The 26,607-nt window shown below is 39.1% G+C and overlaps 1 protein-coding gene across 1 annotated transcript in view; it reads left to right on the forward strand.

Moving 5' to 3' along the window:
* The window catches only part of LOC146064391 (maltase-glucoamylase-like), a 210,397-nt gene that overhangs the window by 148,783 nt on the left and 35,007 nt on the right, over nt 1-26,607 (forward strand). The window contains exons 45-54 of the mRNA XM_083177838.1: nt 6,825-6,874; nt 10,087-10,257; nt 12,563-12,703; nt 14,867-15,064; nt 15,512-15,666; nt 18,811-18,979; nt 20,448-20,544; nt 21,974-22,086; nt 22,163-22,288; nt 24,764-24,892. Coding sequence (XP_083033964.1) covers nt 6,825-6,874; nt 10,087-10,257; nt 12,563-12,703; nt 14,867-15,064; nt 15,512-15,666; nt 18,811-18,979; nt 20,448-20,544; nt 21,974-22,086; nt 22,163-22,288; nt 24,764-24,892 — 1,349 coding nt within the window. The remainder of the gene's footprint in view (nt 1-6,824; nt 6,875-10,086; nt 10,258-12,562; nt 12,704-14,866; nt 15,065-15,511; nt 15,667-18,810; nt 18,980-20,447; nt 20,545-21,973; nt 22,087-22,162; nt 22,289-24,763; nt 24,893-26,607) is intronic.

Here is a 26,607-nt window from a genome sequence, read left to right on the forward strand (position 1 = left end):
ATCAGTTCCTGAGTGCCATTTTTATGCACAGTCTGTAAGACAATTAGCTTTGTTGGGAATGATGTGTGTGCAGGTGTAGATACCTGACAGAGTTATATAAGAACACACCAACAGATGAATCAAGCTACAGTATGAACAACCCACTTACTGTACATAGTAAATGGAGTTGTTATATTGAATTTTAACATTATCGAAGCGTCAGCATAGTGGGGTTCTACACATGTGTCCATTTGCATGGGCATATGCATTGCTAGGAAAAACCAGACTGCATACACACACTTCCCATGCTTATTCATTCATTGCCAATGGATCACAGATGGGAGAGTGTCCATGCCCCTGGAATCCGGTGATTTACATGCCACGACTGGACACATCTGTATACAGCTCACCAGATGGTTATTTTATTCTGCTTAAGGTAGTGGTGAAGGTTTGTAGAAACAGCTTTTATCAGGTAATCACTTGTCTTGCTGGAGCTACAGTAAGTGGGGGACTTGTGTCTCCAGCATAACACTTCTCATACAGTCTTTCTGTACAAAGATGGCTACATGTGCAGTAATTCATCAGATTGTAGGACAGTCAACCCCGGGTCCTAATGCCCAGTATCTATGCACATTATGGAGACAGAGAAGTAGCGCACTGCTTCCAACAAGTTGGTAGTTAGTTTGGTACTTTATCTCGCTACACTTTTTCTCTCTAAAATATTTGATACATCTTACCCATAGTCTTCAGACTCACCAGCATATGTGATCTACAGACTGCATACACAAGGACCATAAGTCTTAGATATTGTAAACTCTAAATACACTACACTGTAGTGTAGGAAAATCAGGCCCACAATGTTTCATTTATGTTTTATTGTGCACTCTGCAATGCAATAGTTCATGTTTTGCATTCACATTATCCACCAGCTTATGAAGATACATTGTGATCACCTTTTCATATTAAAAATGACCATGTCACCTAGGGCCTTTCCTGATAAGTTTACATTTGAAGCATCCAGTCAGAACCACCCAATGGAAAGCAGAATATTAATGGGACAGCCTGGTCCTTCTGCATACTTGGATTCCCCTTCCGCAGTGTACTTAGTGGCACCCCCACAGAACTGTCACTAGTAAATTCAGCATTGCCCCTAGTGTTTCTACCAGCAGCTACAGAGAGGAGCAGCAAACTAGTAAATCCAATGCTGCCCAGAGTGTTAATACAAGTACTGCAGCTGTAGGGAGGATCATTAGCTGGTAAATCCAGTATGTCTAAAATGTATACCTGTCTGCTGCCCACATTGTTTCTACTGGTGGCTGAAGAGAGAAGCAGCTGCTGGTAAATCTAGTATACATACCCAGTAAAGATGTGCACAGACTCCCATGTTTTGGTTCTTAATCATTCCTAATGTTTATTTCTTTATTTTTTTCTTCAAGACCACTGTGTCTTGATTTTGGAAATTGATTTCTTAAAAAATGTATAAAAACAGTGAAAACCATGTAAGTTTTTACTGTTTTTGTTCCTGCAGTACCATTAACATCAGTAACATTCATTTCCTATGTGAAATGGCACCTGAAATCATCAGGGAGGTATTTAAATGCAATCCAAAACACATGAGATTTGGTTTGTAGCTCCAAGATCTGAAATTGATGGGATGATCCCGCCCGGTACTCAATTTGAACCAAAGAGTGACAGGAATCAAAGAGTACCAAACTTCGGGTGTACATGCCTACTATTGAAAATATTGATACAAAATTAAAAACTTTTATTTTGATTATGATGATCCCATACTGATGAAGGGGGGTATTCAATGCAGGGTCACAACTGTCGGCCTGGCCCGACAGCTGTGACCCTGTGCTGTGTTTGGGCGGCTCAACGCTGAATCGGCAGGTGGGATTTAGGGGGAAATTTACTAAAGGAAATTTGTAAAAAAATAGGTGTATTTGTATTTAGAAATACACTTATTTTTGACATTTACTATCCCGAAATTACGGCAATTCGTATTCATGTTGATGTGCTATCAATACGAATACGAATTGCCGTATTTTAGGGATAGTAAATGTTAAAAATAAGTGTATTTCTGGATACAAATACACCTATTTTTTTACAAATTTCCTTTAGTAAATTTCCCTCTTAATGTCTTGCCTGCCGAGCGATGAAAAGGGGGTGTGGCCACGAGATGCGGCGGATATAGTTGCTCAACAATTCCCGGCTCTTCTGCGAAGAACGAGCCCGACTGCTTGTAAATTCAGGCACGTACTGCCGAGATCCCTGTTCACTGCTGTTGGGGAAGACAGCATTGAATAGGGTCCCTCCGCTATTTCAAATGTCGGTAATAGCGGCGGTAGATTGAATACCCCACTTAGAAGAGCAATGCGGGACTGACAATTTTCCAAAATAGTTTGAAAGTTCAAGTTATTGCACAGTATATCATACAAATGGTTATTTTGTATGGTGTACTGTGTTTTACAATATGTATGTTTTTGAACAAAATTATGTTGGATAACTTTTATATAGATGTTCAATTATATAAAAAATATATCAATTTCTAAGATGTTTTGAAAAACAAAATAACCAGTTAAGTGGTTGTGAAGATAAGGTAAATGGGCAAATAAAGTCTAAAAAAAAAACACAGTATACTGTATACTAGGACTAAACACTAGATGAAGCAGTTAATACATGGTACAGTAAAAGAACATTAATGTTCCCAAATTCATCAAAGTTTACTAAAATAAAACAAATGAGAAAACAATTTCTGCACATTAGCTCTTTGTTTACAAACTGCAAAAAACACTTTTTCAATGACTGGACACACTTTATAGTAAATGCAATCAGAGCTGTAATCTTTGTAATTTGGTTTAACATGACATAGAAATGATTCTGATCTGAAGATTTCTCATAAGAGATTAGTAATGTGTGAAGAAAATACTGTAGTTTGACAAATATAACCATGGGAGATATGTAAATTCTTGTTAACAGAGAAGAACATATTTGTTTACTTTTCTGCATTTTGTAGTGATGTTCTACAAGTGTAATTGTTATTTGGATATATTACAATGAAACTAGCTTATATAGGGCCATATTTAGGCCTGTTAGCAAGGCTGCAAATTCTGCAGATGGACAAAAGCATGCTAATGTAACATGTGCAGAGAGAGTAAAGGTGCGTACATACTGGCGGATAGCAGGGCTGAATTAAGCCTTTAGGGGACCTGGAGCACTTTAGAGAGGGGGGCCCCCTTTCATTTGTCAATACTGGCAGGGGGGGTTAATATAAACATATAACAAATAAATAAATGAATATATATATATATATATATATATATATATATATAAACAAAGGGGGGTTGTGGCCTTTTTTCTGCGCTAATGTGGGTGCAGCACTTCTATAGTGCCTCGCTGTTAATAAAGGCACAACAGATACAGATAGAAGCAAGAAAAGGAATAGGAGTGCGCCCAATATAATTTTTCACCACAGAAGTTACACACTGTTAAAAATCTGTATTTATAACAGTTATAGTACATACAATTTCAATTCAATGATAAGACTTTACATACAATTTGAACAGTAGATCCAACAAGATGATCCAACACCAAAATGAAGTTTGTACAGATACGACCCTACGCCTTTCGTCCGTTAGGACTTCCTCAGGGGTGATCTGGATCTATGTGGTGAACAGTGTTGCAAGTAAGGGGTTACAGCGTTGTACGGAGTACCTGTAAGAAATATGTTTCAGGTACGCAGTACCACTTAACCCCTGACCCACTGTGAATTCTATTTGTATTTTAAGTCTAAATATAATGCATCCGCATCCCGCCCACCCAGCGTTATGATTGGTGCTGTATGCAGCTACCGGCAACTGCTGATTTAGCCTGTCACACTGACAGGCATCAGCGGCGCTGACAGCATGAAGAGCAAGCTCCACAATTGTAAGCACAAGCTGCCCAGCTCTCCCCCATGCAAGAGCCAACCCACCCCCAGTCATTCCCTGTTTCTGATTCCCTTTCTCCTGATGCCACGCCACTATTGTCATTTAGTCACTCCTCTAGCTTTGTGTGACCACGCCCCCTCATGACACATGGTCACGCCCATTTTTTTGGTGGAGGCTATCAGTACCACCAAGAAAAAAATTCTACTTACACCACTGGTGGTGAAACATGTACCATCAGTTACACAAAACGGCACTTAATATAGTACCTAAATATTAGACTAGGTCAGACTGACCTTAGGGGGAGGAGATAAAAGATAATACGGGAGGAGGAGGTTTGGAAGACAAAAGGAGTGACAAAATAATAACCACAGATGGATGAAGAATCAATCACCTATATATATATATATATATATATATATATATATATATATATATATATGAATATGTGTATAGATAGATAGATAGATAGATAGATAGATAGATAGATAGATAATTTGCAGGACCGGCACTCCATGCTGTTGAATAAGTGTAACTTTGCCTTCACAGCTTGAAGAAGCAAATGCAGGGAGAGGGTTTGGTGCGGCACTCGGCTATTACACAAAAGACGACAGTACAATGTTGATTTATCTTCAATGTTTCAGTGCTCTTTAATAATGGCACTATCGTCAGGATAAATAAAAAGCAATACTTACAGTGTTTAAATACATCACCCATGTGCAAGCAGGAGGAGGGAACACGCCCCACGCCAGGCTGTCCAGCAGCTACTGATGACGTGTTGCGAGTAGTCACTCCTAATTGGTGCACCCATCACCATAGTAACAATTGATACAAATCTATAACGTGAAAAAAAGGACAATATTAAGAACAATGTTAAAAATAGCGAAGGATACATAATACATGCATGCATATGCTGAATACAGGGTAACTAATGAGACTGAGGCTAATTCAAAAAGCTGCAAATGATAGATACTCATTTAAGCCTCTCGGAGAAATTACATCAAGACAGTGAAACCATTCTGCCTCTCTTTTTAGTAATAAACGACCCGATCACCGCCACGATTGGGTCTGGCGATCTGCTCGATCATGCGATATCGTAAGCTATTAAGTGCATGATTCTTTTAAAAAAAAATGGCGGGCAACTGGCTGATCGCTGCATTTATTTATTAAAGCAGCTTTTATGGTTGAGCGGTGACCGGCCATCCTATCTTTGAACTTACATTGCGTCTTTCCAATATAAGTCAAGCCGCAAGGGCATAAGATTTGATAAATTACATATGTACTATTGCATGTGAGATGTTGCTTAATGGTAATTTTTCTTCCAGAATTCGGATGGTTAAAACTGACACTAACCAGCATATATATATATATATATATATATATATATATATAGAAGATCCAAATCTGCCGGCACTCAATGATATAGATGAAGATAAATATACAGCGGGCCCCGGTGCCCAATGAAAATTCAATGCACAAACTCCAAAAGAATGGCACTCCAGAGGCAAAGTTCAGCATATAAAACAAGCGTGTATTAAAACATCAAGCTTTCGGGGTTTGATCCCCTTCGTCAGGATACACTACAGCTGTAGTGTATCCTGACGAAGGGGATCAAACCCCGAAAGCTTGATGTTTTAATACACGCTTGTTTTATATGCTGAACTTTGCCTCTGGAGTGCCATTCTTTTGGAGTTTGTATATATATATATATATATATATATATATATATATATATATATATATATATATATATATATATATATATATATATATATATATATAGAAAAAAAGGACGCACTCTCCAGTATATAAATGCAAGTAAAAAAGCTGTGTATTTTGGCAATTTCAAAAAGATAGCAAAAAATGTACTCAACGTTTCTGTCCCATAAGGACCTACAGCTTGGCCCAGGCTGTGCTTTAATTAAATTGTTGCAGAACTCCTGATGAAGGTCCTTATGGGACAGAAACGTTGAGTACATTTTTTGCTATCTTTTTGAAATTGCCAAAATACACAGCTTTTTTACTTGCATTTATATACTGGAGAGTGCGTCCTTTTTTTCTATATAAATGGACTCCTATGTGTTCTGGATGTCACCCTAGAAGATGTATATGCTGGATGGAGTGCGGTCTTATGTTATTGATATATATATATATATATATATATATTTTTTTTAATACATGCCAACCACAGGGGGCCATTAGATAGAGGTGGGCCCACGTGTACTGACCTCCTGTGCCCCTCCCCTTAATCCAGCCCTGGTGGATATATCAGCCTTTTGAATGACCGGCCGATATATCGCTGCACCATTGGCCAGTGTATACCATCAATATATCTGTGATATATTGTGTAGACTGTGCAACACAACTGATGCCCAATATATCTAAAGATATTTTGTTGCACTGTGCTGTGAGAGCTTCCAGTGATTGGTAGCTCAGTGGGTGGGCACATGCAAATATAAATATTTACATATAAAATGTAAATATATCTGCGATCTGCAGATATATCTACAGTACTAGTGTGTACTCAGTTTAGATTTGTTTGGTGTGTGTTCTAAATTAAAGTTAAATTGCAGTGTAAGAATAAAGCAGTCAGTATTTACCCTGCACAGAAACAAAATAACTCTACCCAAATCTACAGTAACTCTCTCTGCACATGTTACATCTGCCCCACCTGCAGTGAACATTGTTGTGTCCATCTGCAAAAATTGCAGCCTTGCTACCAGGTCTGAATCGGGCTTAGAGTTTGGAGTTTCTTCAATATGTAGAGTGATGTATGCTTCAAATATACAGATGATTGCCTGTTGATTTTCTTAGCCCATTACAAAGTCAACACAGTATATTATAGAAAAATGACTCTATGGATATATTTGTAGCGCATTCATATTGATGTTATTTTAATTAATACTTTTTTTTCTTAAGACTCAATTGAACATGGCATCTACATTTTGTATGAATTCAGTGCAATCCAAGTAAGTAAGGGTTTTTCCTTTTTAATAAGGCGGCAACATTTATTACTTTATGTTGTAGGTACTTTATATTGTGCAGAAGTTTTAGGCAAGTGTGGGAAAATGCTACGATGTAAAAATTCTTTAAAACATACAAGTGTTTGTAGTGAAATTTTAATCAATGAACAAATTCAAAGTGAGTGGCCAGAAGAGATATTAATAATGTTGAGAAATACAGGCAGGGCCAATGCAATACCATCAGGGAGGCATTTGATCAGTGGAGTAGCAATAGCCCACACAGTCCAAGTGGTATCTTGGGGATGCCGTGCCTATGTTATGCAGATTCTGGCAAGAATGGCAGTATCAAATCCCGGCAGTCGGAATCCAGAAGGTCAAAATACGGATGCCGGAATCCCGACCGCCACAATGCCAACAAGGGGGGAACACTATTTTATTCTCCCTCTCTGGGTGTCATGGACACCCAGAGAGGGACAAAGTGCCGGCATTGAGGCGGTCGGGATTCTGGCATCGGTATTTTGACCATCGGAATTCCGACCGCCGGGATTTTGCAGGTATGGCCATCTGCATAGAAATTTGGTGCAAATGTTCTTCCAAAATGGACGCCGCATGGGTGGAGGCAGACACTAGACCCTCCGAATCATAGCATGTATAGCCTTCCCCAGAAGATTCCAGGATCTCTGGCACCACTGGTGAGCATGAAACCCCTGGCAACAAGCACGAAATCCCTGGCAATTAGCATGCAACTCTTGGCATGAAACCCAGGACAATAAGCATGGAACCCCTGGCAATGAGTATGTAAAAATTATAATTAATGTATTTGGCAAGGAGACACAAAATTTTAAGTTCTGCCTGATTAGCTCCAAAATTATTTGAAAGCAGGACAATAACCCCAAACAAACAGCCATTAAAGGAATCATGGAAGTGATGTTAAGGCCCCTTCAGAGTTCTGATCTCAACATCATCAAGTCTGTCTGAGATTACAGAAAGAGACAAAAAGGTCTGAGCAAGCCTACAGCCACATCGGTAAATAGTTATCCAAGATGTTTGGAACAACCTCCTTACCGAGTTCCTTGAAAACCTCTGAGCAAGTGTACCTAGAAGAAATAATGCTTTTTTGAAGGCAAAGGTGTTGTCACATCATATATTGATTTGATTGAGATTATCTTCTGTTCATTCACTTTGCATTTTATTTATTGATCAAACATAAACTATTAACATTACATATGCAAATTTGCATGGGAGCGCAATGTTTATGTTCTGTGCATTTCTGTGCATGAGCATGTGCTGTCTGTGAGCGGCCACGGAGAACAGAGTGTTCACCAGGCACTCCCGTACAACTGTGCGGGCAGGGGGCATTGGGCAGTGGGCCAGGAGATGCACCCATGGGAATGCCCAGCTGGTGATGTCAGCTGCCCATTTTGTCCATGCACAGGACACATGCGAAACTAAGACACCTTAGAGTGTCTTCGTTTTGCGTGTCCTCACCACATCATTCAAGGGCCGCAACCATCGAATGATGTGGGTGTCGTCCCATAGGCTGGGAATTGATGTTTATGCAAAACATCCATTTGCAGTCATGCGAGTGAATTTGCCCTGCAAAGGGGGGCAGGGATCAGTGCGAACGACGGGGGTGAGCTAAAAAAAAGACACGCAGCACTGCATGTCAACTAGAATAAGGGCCTATATATTTTATGAATAGTTATAAATAATTTGCATACCACACATTATATAGTCCTTCATTGAAAATTGTGGACATTAACATAAATCTCTGGAGCACACCAAGTTAAACTATGTATGCACAAGGAGAACAAACATACGTCATTCAGCTAGGGCCCTAGTTTTACTTGAATTTATGACCCTAGTGCCATGAAATAAAAATGCTCACCACTGTGCCACAACGCAATCCATTTGATATTAAGTTCCTAAACGTATTTAACATGATAACCCTTTCAAACAAGTAGGCACCAGCTACAGAATAGCACACTTCCTTGTTGACAGCACTGCACGCGGTACCTTATAATATTTATTTATGTTGTGTACATCATTTTATTAATTTCCACCAGAGCTGTATATGGCACTATATTGAATGGCATAATGTTGTGCACTCTTTATCTTCTTAGTGTTTTGCATCAATATGTTTGAAATATTATCTTGGTAAATTCAGTTCAGTAGCATTGACAGTTTCATCAATATAAATAAATGTTAAATGTTTATCAACTGTCTTAACATATGTCACTGAGATATGAGATTGGATTTAACTTGTTATCCGTCTATCTATCTCAATGAATAAGGATCCAAAAGACAGGTCGCTAACCAAGAACAGTTAAAAACAAATCTAATTAATGATAATGATATTCTCTCTAGAATTGTAATGTCAATTAGATGCTAGCTCTAACGCTTTGTTACATTTCTTCAAAGCATAATACTTACCATGATGGCATGTTTTTAAATGTGTCTGGAAGTGAGAATATACTGTATTTAAGTTTATGAATGTACAGTATGAATTTTGCCAATATGCTATCTTAGAACATACAGTACCTCCAGAATGTCCTGATTTTTGCGGGACAGTACCATTTTTTGGCATGGAGGGTTTGGCATGTTTTAGACCCTCTGTCACTTGTGTGCCCCCTCTGTCACACACGAAAATCGAATAGAAAGTGACACTGAATCGAACAGTGTTAGCTTTATTCGATCTTGCTGCGAAGCCCCGTGACATCGTGATCGAAAGCAGAAATAGACTTGGCAGGCAAGTTCCATGCTTCTCAATGCAGCAACACCTCCCCCCCCCCCCCCCCCCGCGTGAAGAAAAAAGGTATAGTATGCCAATTGGAAATCAAATGGATGAAGTGTATAGACGTTGGGTTATATTTGCTAAATGTACATATTTGTGTACCTTTAAAATCAACCTGAAGTCAACCAGCAACAGCATAAAATTGACTATAGTGTTTCTATTCTAAATAGCTCATGTTCTAATCATCTATATTTTTAGTTCCATCATTGTTCCATGTTGATTTTGTCTTTGAGGTGGCAAAATAATGATATTTCATGTAGGACACGGCCTTGGTAGATGTAAAAAAACTCAGTTGAAGTTGGCAAAAAGTAACACTTTTAAAATATGGTATTTTCTATATGTTCATGTAATAACAGTTCTGAATTGCAATAGTTATGTAGAAAAAAAACAGAAAACTAATCAATTTTATTTGTTTTTATTTAAGAATTCCATTACTTTGAAAGTAACACATCATAACTATACGGACCCAAATAATCTGTTCTTTGATGAAATTAAAATCTTTGGATTGAAAACACCTATTGCACATTTAATAGTAAAAAAAGATGGTGTCGCACAAAATTCCTCTCACCAAATTGTATATGATAACGTTAACCAGGTAACTATTACATATGTAGAAGATTATATAGATTTACAGTACTTAGTAAGAAACATAATCTATTTGTTGATCTGTGCGTGACTTATGGTTCATTGCAAATGCACATTCTTTGTGCAACCCATTGTCTCAGATCCTGTGTTAGATAAAAGGGGAATATGGCAACAATATGCACATTATGGGTGAAATTTAGTAGGATGAGAGATTCAGAAAGTGAGAGATTTGGTAAGAAATCTCCAGGGTTTTTTTAAAGCGGCAATCATTTACACTACAAAATCAAACTGGTTTTGCAGTGTAAATGATTGCTGCCTTTAAAAAACCTGGAGATTTCTCACCAAATCTCTCACTTTCTGAATCTCTCTTCATTTTAAATTTCACCCTTAATGTTAAAAGCAATACTATATACAAATCAAATAAAAATTAGATCAACTGCAGTAACCAGTGTTCATATAAAAAATAAAATAAAATTATTATAACTACAGTATAATTAAAAATCTCATACAGAGGTGGAGGGAATCCCTAATCATTTACATTCTCCCGATATTATTTCATAAGCCAATTCAGTGCCAGAATAGGGCAATATTTTGCCCAAGAACATGTGCTTGTCAGCTTACAGAGTGGGATTCTCTGGGATCTCTTCCTACATATTATCCCTCCTTATCTCCTGCTGTGAGAAAAATATAAGCAGTTCTGGGTGTGAGATATCCAGCCTTTTAGTAATAATACATATTCTTGTTTCTCTATCATTTGTTATTATTTATTATTATATAGAAAAAAAACAAAGAAAAAAGGGGTGCTCCATGGTGCAGGTAAACGAGTTTTAATGAGATACACACACGTGCTCCTAGGATGAAGTAAAAGCAAATGCTCGTACCATATAAAATTACACTGTAACTGTCTACCACACAATTTTAGTATAAATACCCGGGGCACACTGTTCCGATGTAGTCTCCTCCATCTCCAGAACCAAAGGGACCATCAATGCTGGATCTCTTGTGCCATGAGCCGGGGAGACACAAGCCGGGAGAGATGCCGGGACACGCAGAGTACGGGTATCACGAGCCACTCATAACGCATTTCATCAGAGAATTCGGCAGAGGGTGTGGGCACCTTGCTAGGCACTGTGGGAGAGACATCTTTAGCAGGAGTGTATTAAGAGAGAAGGGACCCTTATGTAGTCTCAATCTGAACCCCCTCCTTTTAAGATGGCACTGTATTTATGCAAAGACTGTCTGTGCTTGAGGCTACTGTGTAGGTCTCCAAGGAAATGGTGAGGGAGTAATTTTCCAAGAGATTTCCATACTGGGTATGTGCAAAAGCCTGAAAAAATGGATGGCACACATTTTCACAGTAAATTTGCAGTGACAGGTGCCACTGCACACACAAGTACAAACAGACTCTCATCCACCTCCACAATTTTTCCCGGACCACCAATCCGGCGTTGGTTCTGCGACATTAAGTCCATGGTGCAGGCCTCCCGCATAAGGGTATTGTACAACACGGTGGTTTTATTTCGCCCATGAATAAATAAAATGAATGAGAGTAAGAAATGGTATACGACATCCCGGGAACCAATGTGCCGCACGGAGACTGACCTTCTTATGGCAGGTTTTAATGTGGCAGCACCAGATGCACTCCTTCATACTCAAGCGTATAGGGTGTCAGTGGCAGCAAATGGTGCTGCTGGAAAAAAGCAACCGACTCCTCCTCTGTCTGCGGCAGGTTAACCATGCTGAGTGGTTCTGCAGCCATTCCTAATTAACAGCATCAGAAATTATACAGTCACTTCACCTCTGACTGACTAGGGTAACTGCGTAATGCTGACTGACTACGCTGGCTGCGGGAACACTATGCTGAATCTGACAGGGACGCTGACTACGCTGGCCTCGGAAACACTACGCTACTCCTGACTGACTACGCTGACTATGCTGGCCGCGCGAACACTACGCTGATTCTGACAGGGACACTACGATAACTACGTAACAGGTGCAATGCTATTACACAAGTACCGTTTCTAGATTGTAAGAATAACATTCTCCAGTTTCTTTCTTGTAGAGCAGGCCTGGCCAACCTGTGGCTCTCCAGCTGTTGTGAAAGTCCTAGTATGCATTGCCACAATTTTGCTATTAGGGAATGCTAAAACTGTGGCAAGACAGGCTGGGATTTGTAGTTTGGATAGCTACATGCCTGTTCTAGAGTTTCTGTTAATGATAGGCAAATAAATAATAGCAAAAAATGTTACCACCACTCTTGTCTACTGTAATACTTCTTATTAAAAGGCATGCTCATTATGCTCTCACCACTGCAGATTGCACATATAAAGGATCTTCATCTATTGTTTGGAGAATCATATACTCTGGAATTCAGTGAAAGTAGCAGATTTGACTGTCATCCTGAGGACAACGCAAGCCAACAATCTTGTGAAAGACGTGGATGCATCTGGAGGAGCGTATGTACTTCGTAATCTAAGTTTAGATAATTACTATGAGCCAATAAATTTCAAAGATCTTATCATAGAGGACTTTTAAATGAAGCTTTTATTTATTATATCTACCTAATTACCCTTTTCAGTATTTTAAATTCAATCTCCAGCCCCCTTTATTATCCTGACTACTTATTGTGCTGATTTGTTGTTTCCTCTCTGTACGGTGTTGCTGAACAATAATAATAATAATAATAATAATAATAATAATAATAATAATAATCACTTAATTATAAATTTCACCCCTGTTAATCCATGTTCATTCTACTGCATTTTAATCTCTCAAATGTTGAAATTAAAATAGTTTCCTTAGCTACATTAATTGATTTATTTATAATATTTTAATAAACTATAGCCAAAAATATATTAAACAAACAAAAGTGCAGATATTATTAGAACATATAAAAAAGTGACACATACTGTTTGTAAAAAAAACCCATATAAAATCTGTTCACAAAAAAGCCACATACTGTATGCAGTAGCATATATTTCCGATTTACTACATTATGCATACACTTACACCCTTTCTTATATCCTTTCATTTGGCATGCAACATATACTGTATACAGTCAGGGCCGGTGCGCGGGGGTGGGGGGGGGAAGCCCACCGCTCACCCACCTGGGAGGGGGAGGATTTGATGCATCCACTGCCGCCAGGTCACTCCAGGGGGGGGAGGGATTGCTCAGAAAGCGCTGCTCTGCTATGATGGTGCCATCGGACACACAGTGCGTGAGGGGAGAAGCTCTTGCTGATAGTGTGAGACAGCGCAAGTTCAGTGTCCCCACGCGCTGTGTGTCCGTTTGGCACCATTATAGCAGAGCAGCGCTTCCTGCACCCCCTCTGTCAATAACCGCCTGGGAGAATTCCTGCACAGCGCCGCCGGGGAATTTTGGTCAGCACCACCGCTCACACGCTCTATGGTGGGGTAGGGGTGTGGGCGCTGCTGCAGTTCACCTCACCTGGCTCCAGGGTGGGAAGGGGGGTAAACTGTGACCTGCTCCGTCCCAAGTGCCGCCCTCCAGTGGCAAATGCCTAAAGCTGCCTAGTAATGGCGCCGGCCCTGTATACAGTACTTGCTGTTAGGTTTCCATGAAGCTTAATAACCCTCCTGAATTCATAATATAACTCTATCTTACATCTGAAAAACAACAATACATGTTTGAACAACAAAGAAAGCACTGAGCAGCATTAGCAATATATTAGCATACAGTCATTCATAAGTGGTTAGCTAGTAGATTAGATGTGTTGCAACACAATAAGGACACCAGACACCAAGTGCAAGTAACGGGAGACAAACAGGAAGTGAGTCCCCTCAGCATGACATCCTCTCACATGATGCACAGCATGAATTTACAAGTAGTTACATCATTGTGTATTTGTACCCACTCATATCTGCCCACAAATAATGGATTTTCACAAAGAATATGAATATGACTGAGTGCTATTCATATCCTTAGTAAATCCCCCCCCCCCCCCCCCCAATGTCATCTGTTCATTCCTGTAAAAAAAAAAAAGTAAAAAAAAAATAACAGCACCGAGCACATCAGGGATATATGTAAGTATGGATGTGTACTCAAAGATAGCAGAGTAGGTAAGGTAAATTAATTTAAGGAAAGTAACATTTAGGGCACAATAGAGTAGGTTTTATCAAATACTTATAAGTTAAGTAAATTAATTTGGCCACTTCAGTTGACGTCATGCAGCAAAACGATCCATACTGCTAGGTTTATCCTAGCATTTAGTCTTTAATTGTCAAGCTTACATTTGATCAGTCATCATTATTTTCTGATTGGTTGCTCTGGGTTACTTTACATTTGCAATGCACATATTTGTAAATAACAGTGGTATAAATCCCATTGACATTTTCCTGCACAAGATTTGCCTAATCGCCTATTAGTAGTAGATCAGTATAGCTGGAATAGAGGTTTTACTGCTAGAATATTTCTAAGAATACAACTTATTTTTATTTTTGAAGAAGAATGTGTTATAGCCTGTACACACGGTGGATGTGGGGCTTCACTTTTTTGCTGAGCAATCTAGTTAGAACAGATCACTTAGCACATATCACCATGTGTGTATGCCCTCTTATGTTTACCATTTATTTATTTATGTTCTGCTTTTTGTTTACAGGCTGTGAATCCTGGAGATCCACTTTGCTTCTATCCAAGCACTTTTGGTTATACTGCCAGCAATATACAAATCACAGATACAGGCATTACAGCAAATCTACAAAACGCACAGCCATTTTCACGTTATGACATCTCTCCGCCAATAGAAAATCTTCTTTTAACTGTTGTGTATCATGAAAATAATATGCTCCAATTTAAGGTAAATACATGACTTTCATTATTATGTAAGTTTTAAAAACAGATTTCAGACACATTGTGATCCGTTTTTAACTTTGTGAATGCAGTTGTTGCATTTGAACTGGGGGGACACCGTGAGCCTCTCAAAACAGGGGTGATCAGTATGACTTGATCCCTTTTCCCCTTTCCTCACCGCACATACAGGTATTAGCCTCTATTTCCCCATGCAGCCCAGCACACAGTAGCGTGATAGGTAAGAGGTGGCCAGGGGAGGCTCAGAGCTCCTCCAACAAGTCTGGGTAGTTAGTCTCCCACACACAAACTATGAGTGGCTCTGTATAGGTGGACACAGTACAGGTACACAATAAATATGGATCCAGCATAAGAAAGGTAAACTGTTTACATTAAACATTGTTTCAATAGTACACACTATATGCATGTGTCTCATAAATTATATTTTCTTATATAGATCTATGATCCTAACAATCAACGATATGAAGTTCCAGTACCATTACATACCCCGAACAGCCCATCAAGTACAGAACAAGGGAGAATGTATGATGTTGTGATTGTTAATAATCCTTTTGGAATTCAAATTAGAAGGAGAAGCACTGGGACAGTCATGTAAGTAATCATTGTGGGTTTACAGAAACAAAATATAGACAGTTATACCCACATTTTATAAGGATGTGCACCGTCAAAGGGGTGTGTCTAGCACCACCTATTGGGCATTTCTAACACCGCCCATTGGGTGTGTCTAACAGTGCCAATCAGGCGTGCCTACTATCATCTATTGGCACTCGCTACAAAACGTCTCTCAGCCATACCATAATCTCCTGCCTATTTTAGTTTTAATCGTCTAATTACTCTGTGTAACAGTGCATGTAAATAAAGTAAAAAACATATATGGATGACACAGGTATGACCAATGGTCTAGTAAATTAACACGGCAAAACATAATTGATTGATGGGCGCTTCTTTTAATGGACTTCATTTCTAAAAAGCAAAAGTTTTGGTAAAAGGTATTGCTGATATTGCTAGCGATAGGGGAATGTTCATAAAGGGGGCACAGCATTAGGGGGTGCCTGTGCACCACCAACACTCAATGTGTGCACGCCTATGGTTATAGCCCAATGTAGGCATAATAAAATGTGCTTAATGGTATGAATACTGTATGATAAAACATATGTCTCTTGAATTACCATATACTTCTCATGAACTTGTGGAATTATTATAGCATGATTGGATTCTCTACACCAGGCATGTCCAAACTATGGCCCTCCAGCTGTTGTGAAACTGCAAGTCCCATCATGCCTTGCCACAGTTTTGCTATTAGGGAATGCTAAAACTATGGCAAGGCATGCTGGGATGTGTAGTTTCACAACATCTGGAGGGCCACAGTTTGGACATGCCTGCTCTACACATAAGGGGAACGGGTTTTTGTAATACCTATTGGAAATATTGAATGACAGATAACATAATAGTATTTTCACATGGATCTGGTCCATATTCCGGCAGTAGGACTGCCTGCAATCAAAATACCAAAGCTGGATTTGTGGCTAGAAGACCAGTGCCGGAATCCTGACCACCAGCATCCAGATTGTAATAGCCGTATTCAATGCTCCGGCGAGCACAGCACAGAGTTCTCCATTTTTAGTGGCGAACATTGACCTATGCGGCGTACGAGGAGTTAATGGATCCTTTTGTATGCAGTGTTCAAATATTACAAAGATATGCAGAAGAATGCAAATTAGCCTTAAAAAATGATTCCAAAGCAGCTAAATCAGTGTGAAAAACTGTTTATCTCCAAATGAACCAGTGAGGAAGGAGAGGTGAATCATGGGTAGAGTATACAGTGAGAAAAATATGCATCATGGGGGAAAAAAATACCCCCAAAATAAAAATATATTAATGTGGCACTTCTAAAGTAAAAAAATAATACAGATCCTTCAAATAATAACAAAAAATACACTTGCAGACACCAAAAAGAAAATATATATATATTTTTTACGTAAGTACGTAAGTTTAGTTCACCTAAAAAAGATGCCGAGAGCAAAATGCGGAGGCAAGCTAAAAAACAATGAGCAGCATTCTCCATTTTTGCATTGATTACACAAACAGCAGAGGTACACACATTTCCCATAAGAAAGCAACTGCGATGAACAGGGCAAAGCTCTCTGGGTTTTTTTGTGTGTGTGTGGGGGGGGGGGGGGGGCAAACCGGGAGAGTAGAATAGGGCAAGGAACATTTTTGGAGAGAGGACTGGCCTTCTCGACAGAAAAACAAAGCTAAATGGGAGCATTGAATATGCCTAAGTATGCCTAAATATCCCTAAGTATGCCGGGTCCTAAGGCTATAATGGGAAAGTTTAGGCTGGGGGGGGGGGGGGATTACGGCTAGGCTATGGGAAAGGATGGTTAAGGTTAGGCTCTAAGAAGGGGGTATGGTTAGGCTACTGGGGAAAATGTTAGGGTGCAGGGCAGAAAAGTTAAGGCTAGTCACTAATGGCAAATGTTCATATTAGGCAGTGGGTGGGAGGGGGGGTCGGTAATGGTTAGGCTGCAAGAAGAGAGGGTTGGAGGCTGGGAAACAGTAAGTATACTCTAAATTGGAATGCAGCTGCCAGTCTTCTGACCACTTGGCATCCTGTCCACTGGTTATCTGTATGTATTCTCTTCACACTACTCTATGTACAGTACAGTTCAGTGTTTGTAAACAGTACATCACAAAATCCATCAATGAATAGAGACAGAAGTTAGGATCAAAATCAGACACATGCTTAAAATGTAACATGACCTCCAGTACCAGGTATGTCCAGAGCACTTTGGTCATATAATTATGTATTAAAACTTAGCAAAGTTTTCCATATGTGTATATACCAGTCTAAAAGTAGTGTCTACATAATTACTGTATATACCAGCCACATTCCCAGATACCAATCCAACAGAGCTGTCAACATAATGATATACCAAACAGCAGGCAAGCCCATATACTGTATAATACACCAGATATCAATGCAAAGGAGATCACATTATATTATGTTTGTCTCTGTCATGGGCAGTCAAAGCTAGAGGGACTTTCTTTATAAGAGGTGGAGAGAGAGATGGAAGTAAGAGGGTGAATATGAGGAAGAGAGAGAGAGAGAGAGAGAGAGAGAGAGAGAGAGAGAGAGAGAGAGAGAGACATGAGAAGTGGGAAAGTTGGGATAGAGAGAAATTGGAAAGCTACATTGAGGGGAAAAGGAAGAAGGAAGAAGAGGGGAGAGTGAGAAGGTGGGTAAACAAATAATAATAATAATAATAATAATAATATTAAAAAAACACATCCCTACAATGCTAAGAACAATTATTATTATTATAAGTCTTTTTTTTAAATCCTGCTTAGTATCAATTGTATCGCAGTGATGCATTGTAAATGGCAGGCGTATGTTTTGCTACAACCAATTACAATGCCAGTCTAAGGGTTTGATTCAGTCCCCATCGCTAAAGTGCAGAAATTGATTTTTGGCGATGTCCGTATTTCTGCGTATGCGTGAGCCCTGAAACAGCAATCACATGTCAGAGCCGACAGGTAGTGGCAACATGGCATTTTATGGGAGCAGCACAGACAATGCAGGTGTGTCTGGAACGCTCAGGGGGAGGGCTGCAATGGCTGTGTGACATCACATGCAATAGTGGTGGCTGGAAACATGGCTTCACAGTATAACTTTATTGCATGATAGACAAAAACATAACCTTAACATTTCTATTAATTTCCATTAATTTGCAGCTGGAACTCTCAAGCTCCCGGATTTACCTTCTCAGACATGTTCATTCAGATTTCAAATTTGCTGCCCTCATCTTATATATATGGACTTGGAGAAACTGAACACCCAACATTCCGTCTTGACCTCAACTGGCACACCTGGGGATATTTTGCCAAAGACCAACCCCCTGGAGTAAGTTGTTTGACGCAAACAGAATCTTCATAGTTTAAAGGGATACATAGCTATTAAATATACATATCATACACAATTGTTTTTAAAATTAGCATAAACTCTGTTAAATAATATTTGTATAAACCAAATATTGACCTGATTCAGAGCTGGTTGCAGTTTTGCAACACTCAAAACTGCAAAATTTGACAGTATTCTGTGGTGGGGCAGCTCAGCACAGGGCAAGGCCATACTGCTGTCCAGGTCCCCCCTTTAATGTGCCCTCAAAAATATGCTGGCACATCACTAAAGTGCAAGCGCTCTGCTACACAGCAAAGCGTTTGCACATGACCACCAGTTCCCTGCCTGTGCCACATCATGAAGCCGCCACACCCCTCCATCAGAGCGGCATGGACACACCTACATATTCTTACAGCTTACAGAAAACAGTTCCCTTCCTCAACGCTGAGTTGCCACCCCCTGTCAGAACTTAAGTGTCCAGACAGACATGTGATTTTAGGACAGTTGTTTATGATTCTGAATCAGGCATATTGGGTCTTATTCTAGTTCACTCTTTCTGACAAAATCCTTCTTAGATGGACAAAACCATGTGCACTGCAGGGGGCAGCTGTAAAATGTGCACATAGAATTAGTTTCGGGTGAGTTATTTTGTTTCTGTGCAGGGTAAATACTGGCTGCTTTATTTTTACACTGCAATATAGAACTCACTTTGAAGTAAAACCCCACCCAAATCTAATTCTCTCCAACTATGTGTAAAATTTCCTGTCTTCTAAAATCATCTTCCATTACTTTCCAGCCTATACCCTAATACATGTTGTATCATAGGGGTGGTGAAAATATCAGGATAAGTGCATATCTACTTTTTAATCTATAGTATAAATCAAAATTAATGCTTTTCAACCATTGTAGCAAATCATTTTTATATTGTTTTTCTATAACTTTAATAATAACTGTTCTCTTCCACAATCTGGGAAATAGATTTCATATAAACAGTATATACAGTATGAAGGATTTTACAATGGAATATATATTAAATATCATGTATGTTAGATGGTTTTGTGTACAGTGCTGGACAATCAACGGTACAAAAACGGTTCCACAGTGAGCTACTGTACTAACCTAAGACATCCAACCCACTGGTGCTACTTTTTTAAATGAAAAAAAAAAACATAATAAACGCATTTCATATGCATTGTACACGTTTGCCATGTACTTAGATGCATTTGAAAGTATTTATAAAGGAAATATCTACCTATAGCCAAACACACATGCAATGTACAATGGGTATAATAATTGTATGTATTATTATTTTTAATTAAAAGCAATGAATAGGTTTTCCGGTTGCTCCTTTACATCTCTGTCTGGTACAAATCAAAAATTAATGATATTAAGATGTTTTGTAGATTTTATACATGTTAAGGTTTAGCACAATGTGTATTAAATTTTGATTATTTGACACGTCACTTTACAGTACAAAGAAAACGCATATGGAGTGCACCCTTTTTACATGGGACTTGAAAAGGATGGCAATGCTCATGGAGTTTTTCTGCTTAACAGCAATGCTATGGGTAAGATTAGGATCACTTACAGATACATCTGGTAATATGATTACAATCTATGATTAAAAAAAAATTGGGATCAATGTGACAAATGTTACAGCATCTCTATTCCAAATCTTTTGGTCAGGAATCACTTTGGATCATTGTCAACATGTTTTGGATTTATTAAGAGCTTTACAAATGTAATGCTGTTGGTGATAAATAAAAATAATATTATTGTGCGGTGAAACCAAAAGTAGATGGAAACCCATTCTATTCAGATATTCGTTTATAGCCATGAGTAAGGAGGATAACCTGATATCTGGAAGCAACAGTCGTCCATCTACTGACATAAAGAAAATGAACTTTCCAGGGCTGCTGTTTGGTCAAGGTAGCATCTCCTACAAGCTATGTGACAGCAGTGCCGGAACTAGACATTTTGTTGCCCTGTGCAGGCTACAGAATAATGCCAATTCCAATGGAGGTGTTTGGGTTTGAGGGGTAGTTGCCTCACCCTCTCTAAAGTAATAATATCTTTGCCTGCCCATTAATAACTCCACCCCCCTTGCCTCTCTTCCATTAACTTTCATTTATGACAGTCATACCCTTATTTAATAATTCCTCACTCCTTCTCCAACCGGGATGTCATGGTTCAAGTCAATTGTAACATATTTTTAATATTATATAACAATGGTTGTATAGTAACAGCACTCACCCACTGATTTCTGTGACTGGGTTGCTGCATCTGCTCCCTCATTGCTGCTGCTTGGCCCTATACTTAGTGTATTCTCTCCAGACTGCAGATGGTATATTTACTAAAGCTTATAATGGCAAGATGTACTAAGGTAAAAATGCGGTAAACCCCCATTTTTGGTGGTTTTACCGCATTTTCACTTCCTCCAGGTCCTCTTGGACCCAGAAGGTAAACTCCTTCTCCCCCTACTAATGCAGGGGGGGAGGAGGCGACACCGGGGACAGCCTGCTTAGGCTTCCCAGCTTAGGGGGAGGAGGAGGCAACCAGGGAGGTGACGGAGACCCCCGTAAACCACATTACAGGTATCGTGGGGGTCTCCGTCACTGCATTGCAATGCTTGTCGCATATGTTAGTACATACGCACTAGCATCGCTGTGGGGGGGCGGCAATGTATTTGAATACATCCCTCCATAAAAGGAAAAAGTATGGATGTTGCCTACAATAACCAATCAGATTCTAGCTATCATTTCTCTATTGCGTCCTAGAAAATGATACAATCTGATTGGTTGCTATGACATAACTCCCAACATAGCCCATTATAGGAGGTAAAAAATGCTCTGTCCTGGACTTTCTTGCCATTGGTATATGTAGAGGTGCTGCTGAGGCACAGTCCAAAATCAACTGCTGACAATCACAATATGTAAATATGATATTGCCATAATGTTTTTACAAACTTTGTTTTATGAATGTACTATTCCATTTCAGATATAACACTGCAGCCAACTCCAGCTCTAACATATCGTACAATTGGTGGAATTTTAGACTTTTTTGTTGTTTTGGGTCCAACACCAGAGAATGTTGTCCAACAGTATACTGAAGTAAGCATTTTCATGTTCACAATAGTGGCACCACTTAAACTTTATCATGTTCTAATTGTTTCTACTTTTATATCAGCTTATAGGTCGCCCTGTTATGCCAGCGTATTGGTCCCTTGGATTCCAGTTATGTCGCTATGGCTACAAGAATGACAGTGAGATTGAACAAATCTATCTTGATATGGTGGAAGCAAAAATTCCATATGTAAGTCATTATTCAGATTAATGGACAGAAGGGATTAACCAATTATAATAAAATAATGAAAGGTCATTTCATTTTTATGTTATATCACATGCCAGATGTGTACAGCAAAAAGTTTCAATCATAATAGACAAGTTTACATGGGATATAGATGACCGTAATTCATCTACTAGACAAAACAAATGAACATGGTGGAAATATCTGTTGCCTGACCGTTTTTAGCACCACACAAGCACATAGAGTATCTCTGATAGATACAGTAACACCGCAATAAGAACCAGTCAAATCTCAGAACCACAGTTAGGGATTTCTTACTCCATGAGGTTAAACATCCAAGGATTATAAAGTATTAAATCCAATATTTTATTACACATTGATCTACAGATAAAATAGTAAGTAGCTCACATACAAACCCCCCCATAAAATAAGAGCCTTGTCGGTCCATAGATTTCTCAGGTACAGTTATTTATTTTGTTTCTTATATAGCGCAGCATATTCCGTTGCGCTTTACAATTGGAAATGTGTCCGGTATGTACAATTGTACATACCGGACACGTTTCTTCTACCAGAGTGACTTCATCATGATGATTTGCTGTAACACAGGGCTAAATACAGTGTGGATACTTGGAGGAATATTCTGTAATGTATGTGGGCACAAACTGGTACTATAATCAGAACCTTGTGAACAGAATTTATAGTATTTAAAATTGGGGCGCTATGCTGCCCGTTGATCTATAAAAACCTGGGTAGATGTCACCACATCTAAACAAAACAGTATCAACAAAATTAGGAATTGATGTGATCAGGTGGAGCAAGATAAAATCATAGTGAACAGTGCACAACTTAGTGTAGTTTATCAAATAAGTACAAATAATATACAAATATAAAAGAAAATGTATAAAAATATGTCCCTTAATTTTCAAAACCACGGTGATTTCTCTGTGATGGGGTACAAACGTTAAATACTTTGAAAGTTTTCCCAAAACTTAAGGTTTTTCTTTTTTCCTTCTACCTACCTCGCTCACTTCTATAGGACTGATGAGGAAGCATATAAAGGTATCTTTTTTGAGCTTTTGACTCAAATCATAAGGCTAAGATGGTGTACCCCACTCACAGTGGATTTGTTGTAATGGCCGCTTATAAATTTATCTTTTAGCCTTCTGTATAGGCTCACATGTATGGTGACAAGGGGATGCAGATAGATTTAGATAGTGTACCAAACTCACAATGGAGGGATATTGAATTACTCATACAGTATATAGGTTTCTTTAAAAGGCAGGGTGTTTCTTTAAAGACCAAGCATTTTATCTGAAGATAATCAAAAATACAGCTGATGAATGGTGCATGCTGTATCATAGCTTATTCATGTGTGAGTAAAGTGAATCCCATAAAGGTAAATTTTCTTTGAGATTTCCAAGGTAATTGCCCAGGGTGTGCTGTCCACTTGTAAGAATTTCAGAAGGATCAACCTGATAATCAAAAAATTTGATATTTTTTCTTTAAATACATATTTGTGTAGACTCCTCCCCAAATGGTGTCCTTACATCAAAACAACAGGTACCCCAAGGTGTACAGTTTCAACATGAATAACAAAACATGTACCATATGAAAAAAAAGAAATAAAATAAAAATTCCAGAAAATTAAGAAAAATAAAAAAGATGCTTCCAAGATTTTTTTTACATACGACCAAGGTGACAAGAAAGAGGTGGCTGCTCACACTACCTGATACCGCCAACACATTTCGGTCCTATTGGACCTTTATCAAGGCATGACCAGGTTGTGTGAGAGAGCCATATTTATGTAAGGCGCAGCCAATGGGATCTCTTCTGGAAGTGATGTCATCATAATTATACATATATTCTAAAGCCGCTAATATGTACACATAATTACATATCAAAATTACAGTAATTGTAAGAAGTAAAATAAAGTCCATCATACATGTAGGTTGTATACAAACAAGCAGTGTAGATCTATTATAATTTCAAATGCCAATTCTGGTTGCCATGGTGACCCAGAGCAACTTCCTGTGTAGCCGAGTCGGGTAGTAATAGTGCGGCTGCTAGTGCTCCATCTGCACATCAGGCTATATGATGTGGGGCAATGTCTGATTTCCCCGGGAGTGCTCGTGATCGTTGCCACTGTCTATTCGGGCCACCATCCGGAAGTTGTTCAGCGGCCATCTTGGGATTGGATAAGACTGTGTATCCTTAAGGCAGACGTGTATCTTCACGCAATTTTTTGGTTGGAAAACTTTATTCACCGGACTTCCACCATTTTGTGATTGTCAATCTGGTGGATTAATGGCGCACTATTGCAGATGGGTGGGAGTTTGGGCCAGAATATCACTCATTACAAGTGTTTGTTTATGTATTGATTTTATGCACTCTCCACAAATTCATGAGATGCCTGAATGTTGCAAAATAGCATCATACATATAACTTTATACTGTGCATTAAGTATGCATTTCCTCCTCTTAGGATGTACAGTATGCAGACATTGATTACATGGAGAGACAGATGGACTTCACTTTGGGCAAAGATTTTCAAAGACTTCCTGAGATATTTGATGGTATCAGATTAGATGGAATGCGAGTTATCATCATGCTGGTATGACGTTTGTCTAATAATGGTTAATAATTGTAGTAAATTCATATTTACTAAGGTGCAGGTTTCCCATTGCATCAGTTTAGATTATAGTTATTTATGTAGCACCTTCTATAAAATAGCTGGAATCTGATATTTTGCTACTGGCTAAATCTGAAGGACCTTATTTAGGTCCGTTTGCATGGTCGCATTAGATCCCACGTGGTTGATGTTTGCACTTTGTGCATCCGCTGGGTGCATATGGGAACACCAAGCATTTCATCGGCATTCCCATGAGAATGCTGGGCATTCTCATGCTAATAAGGCCATGATGGACATGCGGGGGGTTTGCAGCTGACATCAGAGGATGTCAGCTAACTGCCCACATCCCCCCGAGCGTACGCGCATATGTAAGGTTGCTCAGAGAAACCTTACATATGCTTTCACATTCCACATCTTTCAATGTGGGAGACTCCCAGTGGCATGCGAATGTATGTTTACAGTATGTAAAAGTATGCGCCTTGAAAATGGTGGGCTGGCGTATAACCATTCGCAAGGCAGAATATGGTTCACTCGCAAGGATGCAAATTTGCATCAGATCGAATGAACCACAATAACCCCCTAAGTCAGGGGTAGCCAACTCCAGGCCTCGAGAGCTACCAACAGTTCCCATTTTCCACACAACCTAGCTGGGGCACAGGTGCAATCATTACTCACTAACACATTTTAAAAGATCCACAGGTGGAGCAAATTACTTCACTTGTGATTCTGTGAGGAGATCTGGAAAACATTAACTGTTGTGTAGCTCTTGAGGACTGGAGTTGGCTACCCCAGTCCTAAGTTCTATAAACCTACTCTGCAATATTATTTCTACAAAACTCCAACTTGCATTTCTCAAGAACATACAAAATCTGTTTTTTCAAACCGCAGAGCAATCTGGATTATATGTCAAATTCAAATTAATGTTACATTTTTTTTAGTTCTTTATTTAGGGTTGTATTTAAAAGGAAAGCCAAAAGCAGCATAAAAAACATTGCTTCTTTTACTTTCCCTTTTATTACCATATTTCATTATTGGGTGGAAAAGTGGTAAATGCCCTGGTGAGGAGGAGCCCAGTGCTGTCTCTGGCAAAGGTAAAATATGACATGTGCTTTGTGCACATGCACTCCCCCAGTCAAGGGTCCAGGAGGTGAATGCAATATGGGAGAGAACAGGATGAGAATGGTCTCTTCCTTTATATTTCTGCTGACAATGCTCATAGGGCCTTATCGGCTTGGCTCAGTGAGCAGCAAAGGTACAGTGCACTTGCATAAAGGCTGGGATTTGGTAGGATTATAGTCAGGTGTATGATTAACCAATCATACCAAATAGATAATGATTATCCTGTTGATATGTAGGTTGAAAAAAGTCTTTATCTGAAACAGAAATAGCTGTGTAGGAGGCTTAAAACTGGGTAAAAAAGCAGTCAAACTATGTTATAAAGATAAGGTTGTAGAAAACAGTTTCAGGTCATACACCATTTAAAGACTGAGCACAATAAGATACAGTTCAGTTACACTGCACTGTAAGGTTTCTCCCGGCAAAGCTTTCAAACAGAGGGGTTTCAAGATGTGCTATCCATGCTCTTTTGAAGCAACACAAAGAAATGTGCAACATTGAGGACCATAGATTCAATGGTTGGCCAAGGAATCTAATCATCATCTGATGAAAGACACATCATATGTGCTTTCCTTCAAAAA

The sequence above is a fragment of the Crinia signifera genome, chromosome 3, assembly GCF_055691185.1.
Source record: "Crinia signifera chromosome 3, ASM5569118v1, whole genome shotgun sequence".
NCBI lineage: Eukaryota > Metazoa > Chordata > Amphibia > Anura > Myobatrachidae > Crinia > Crinia signifera.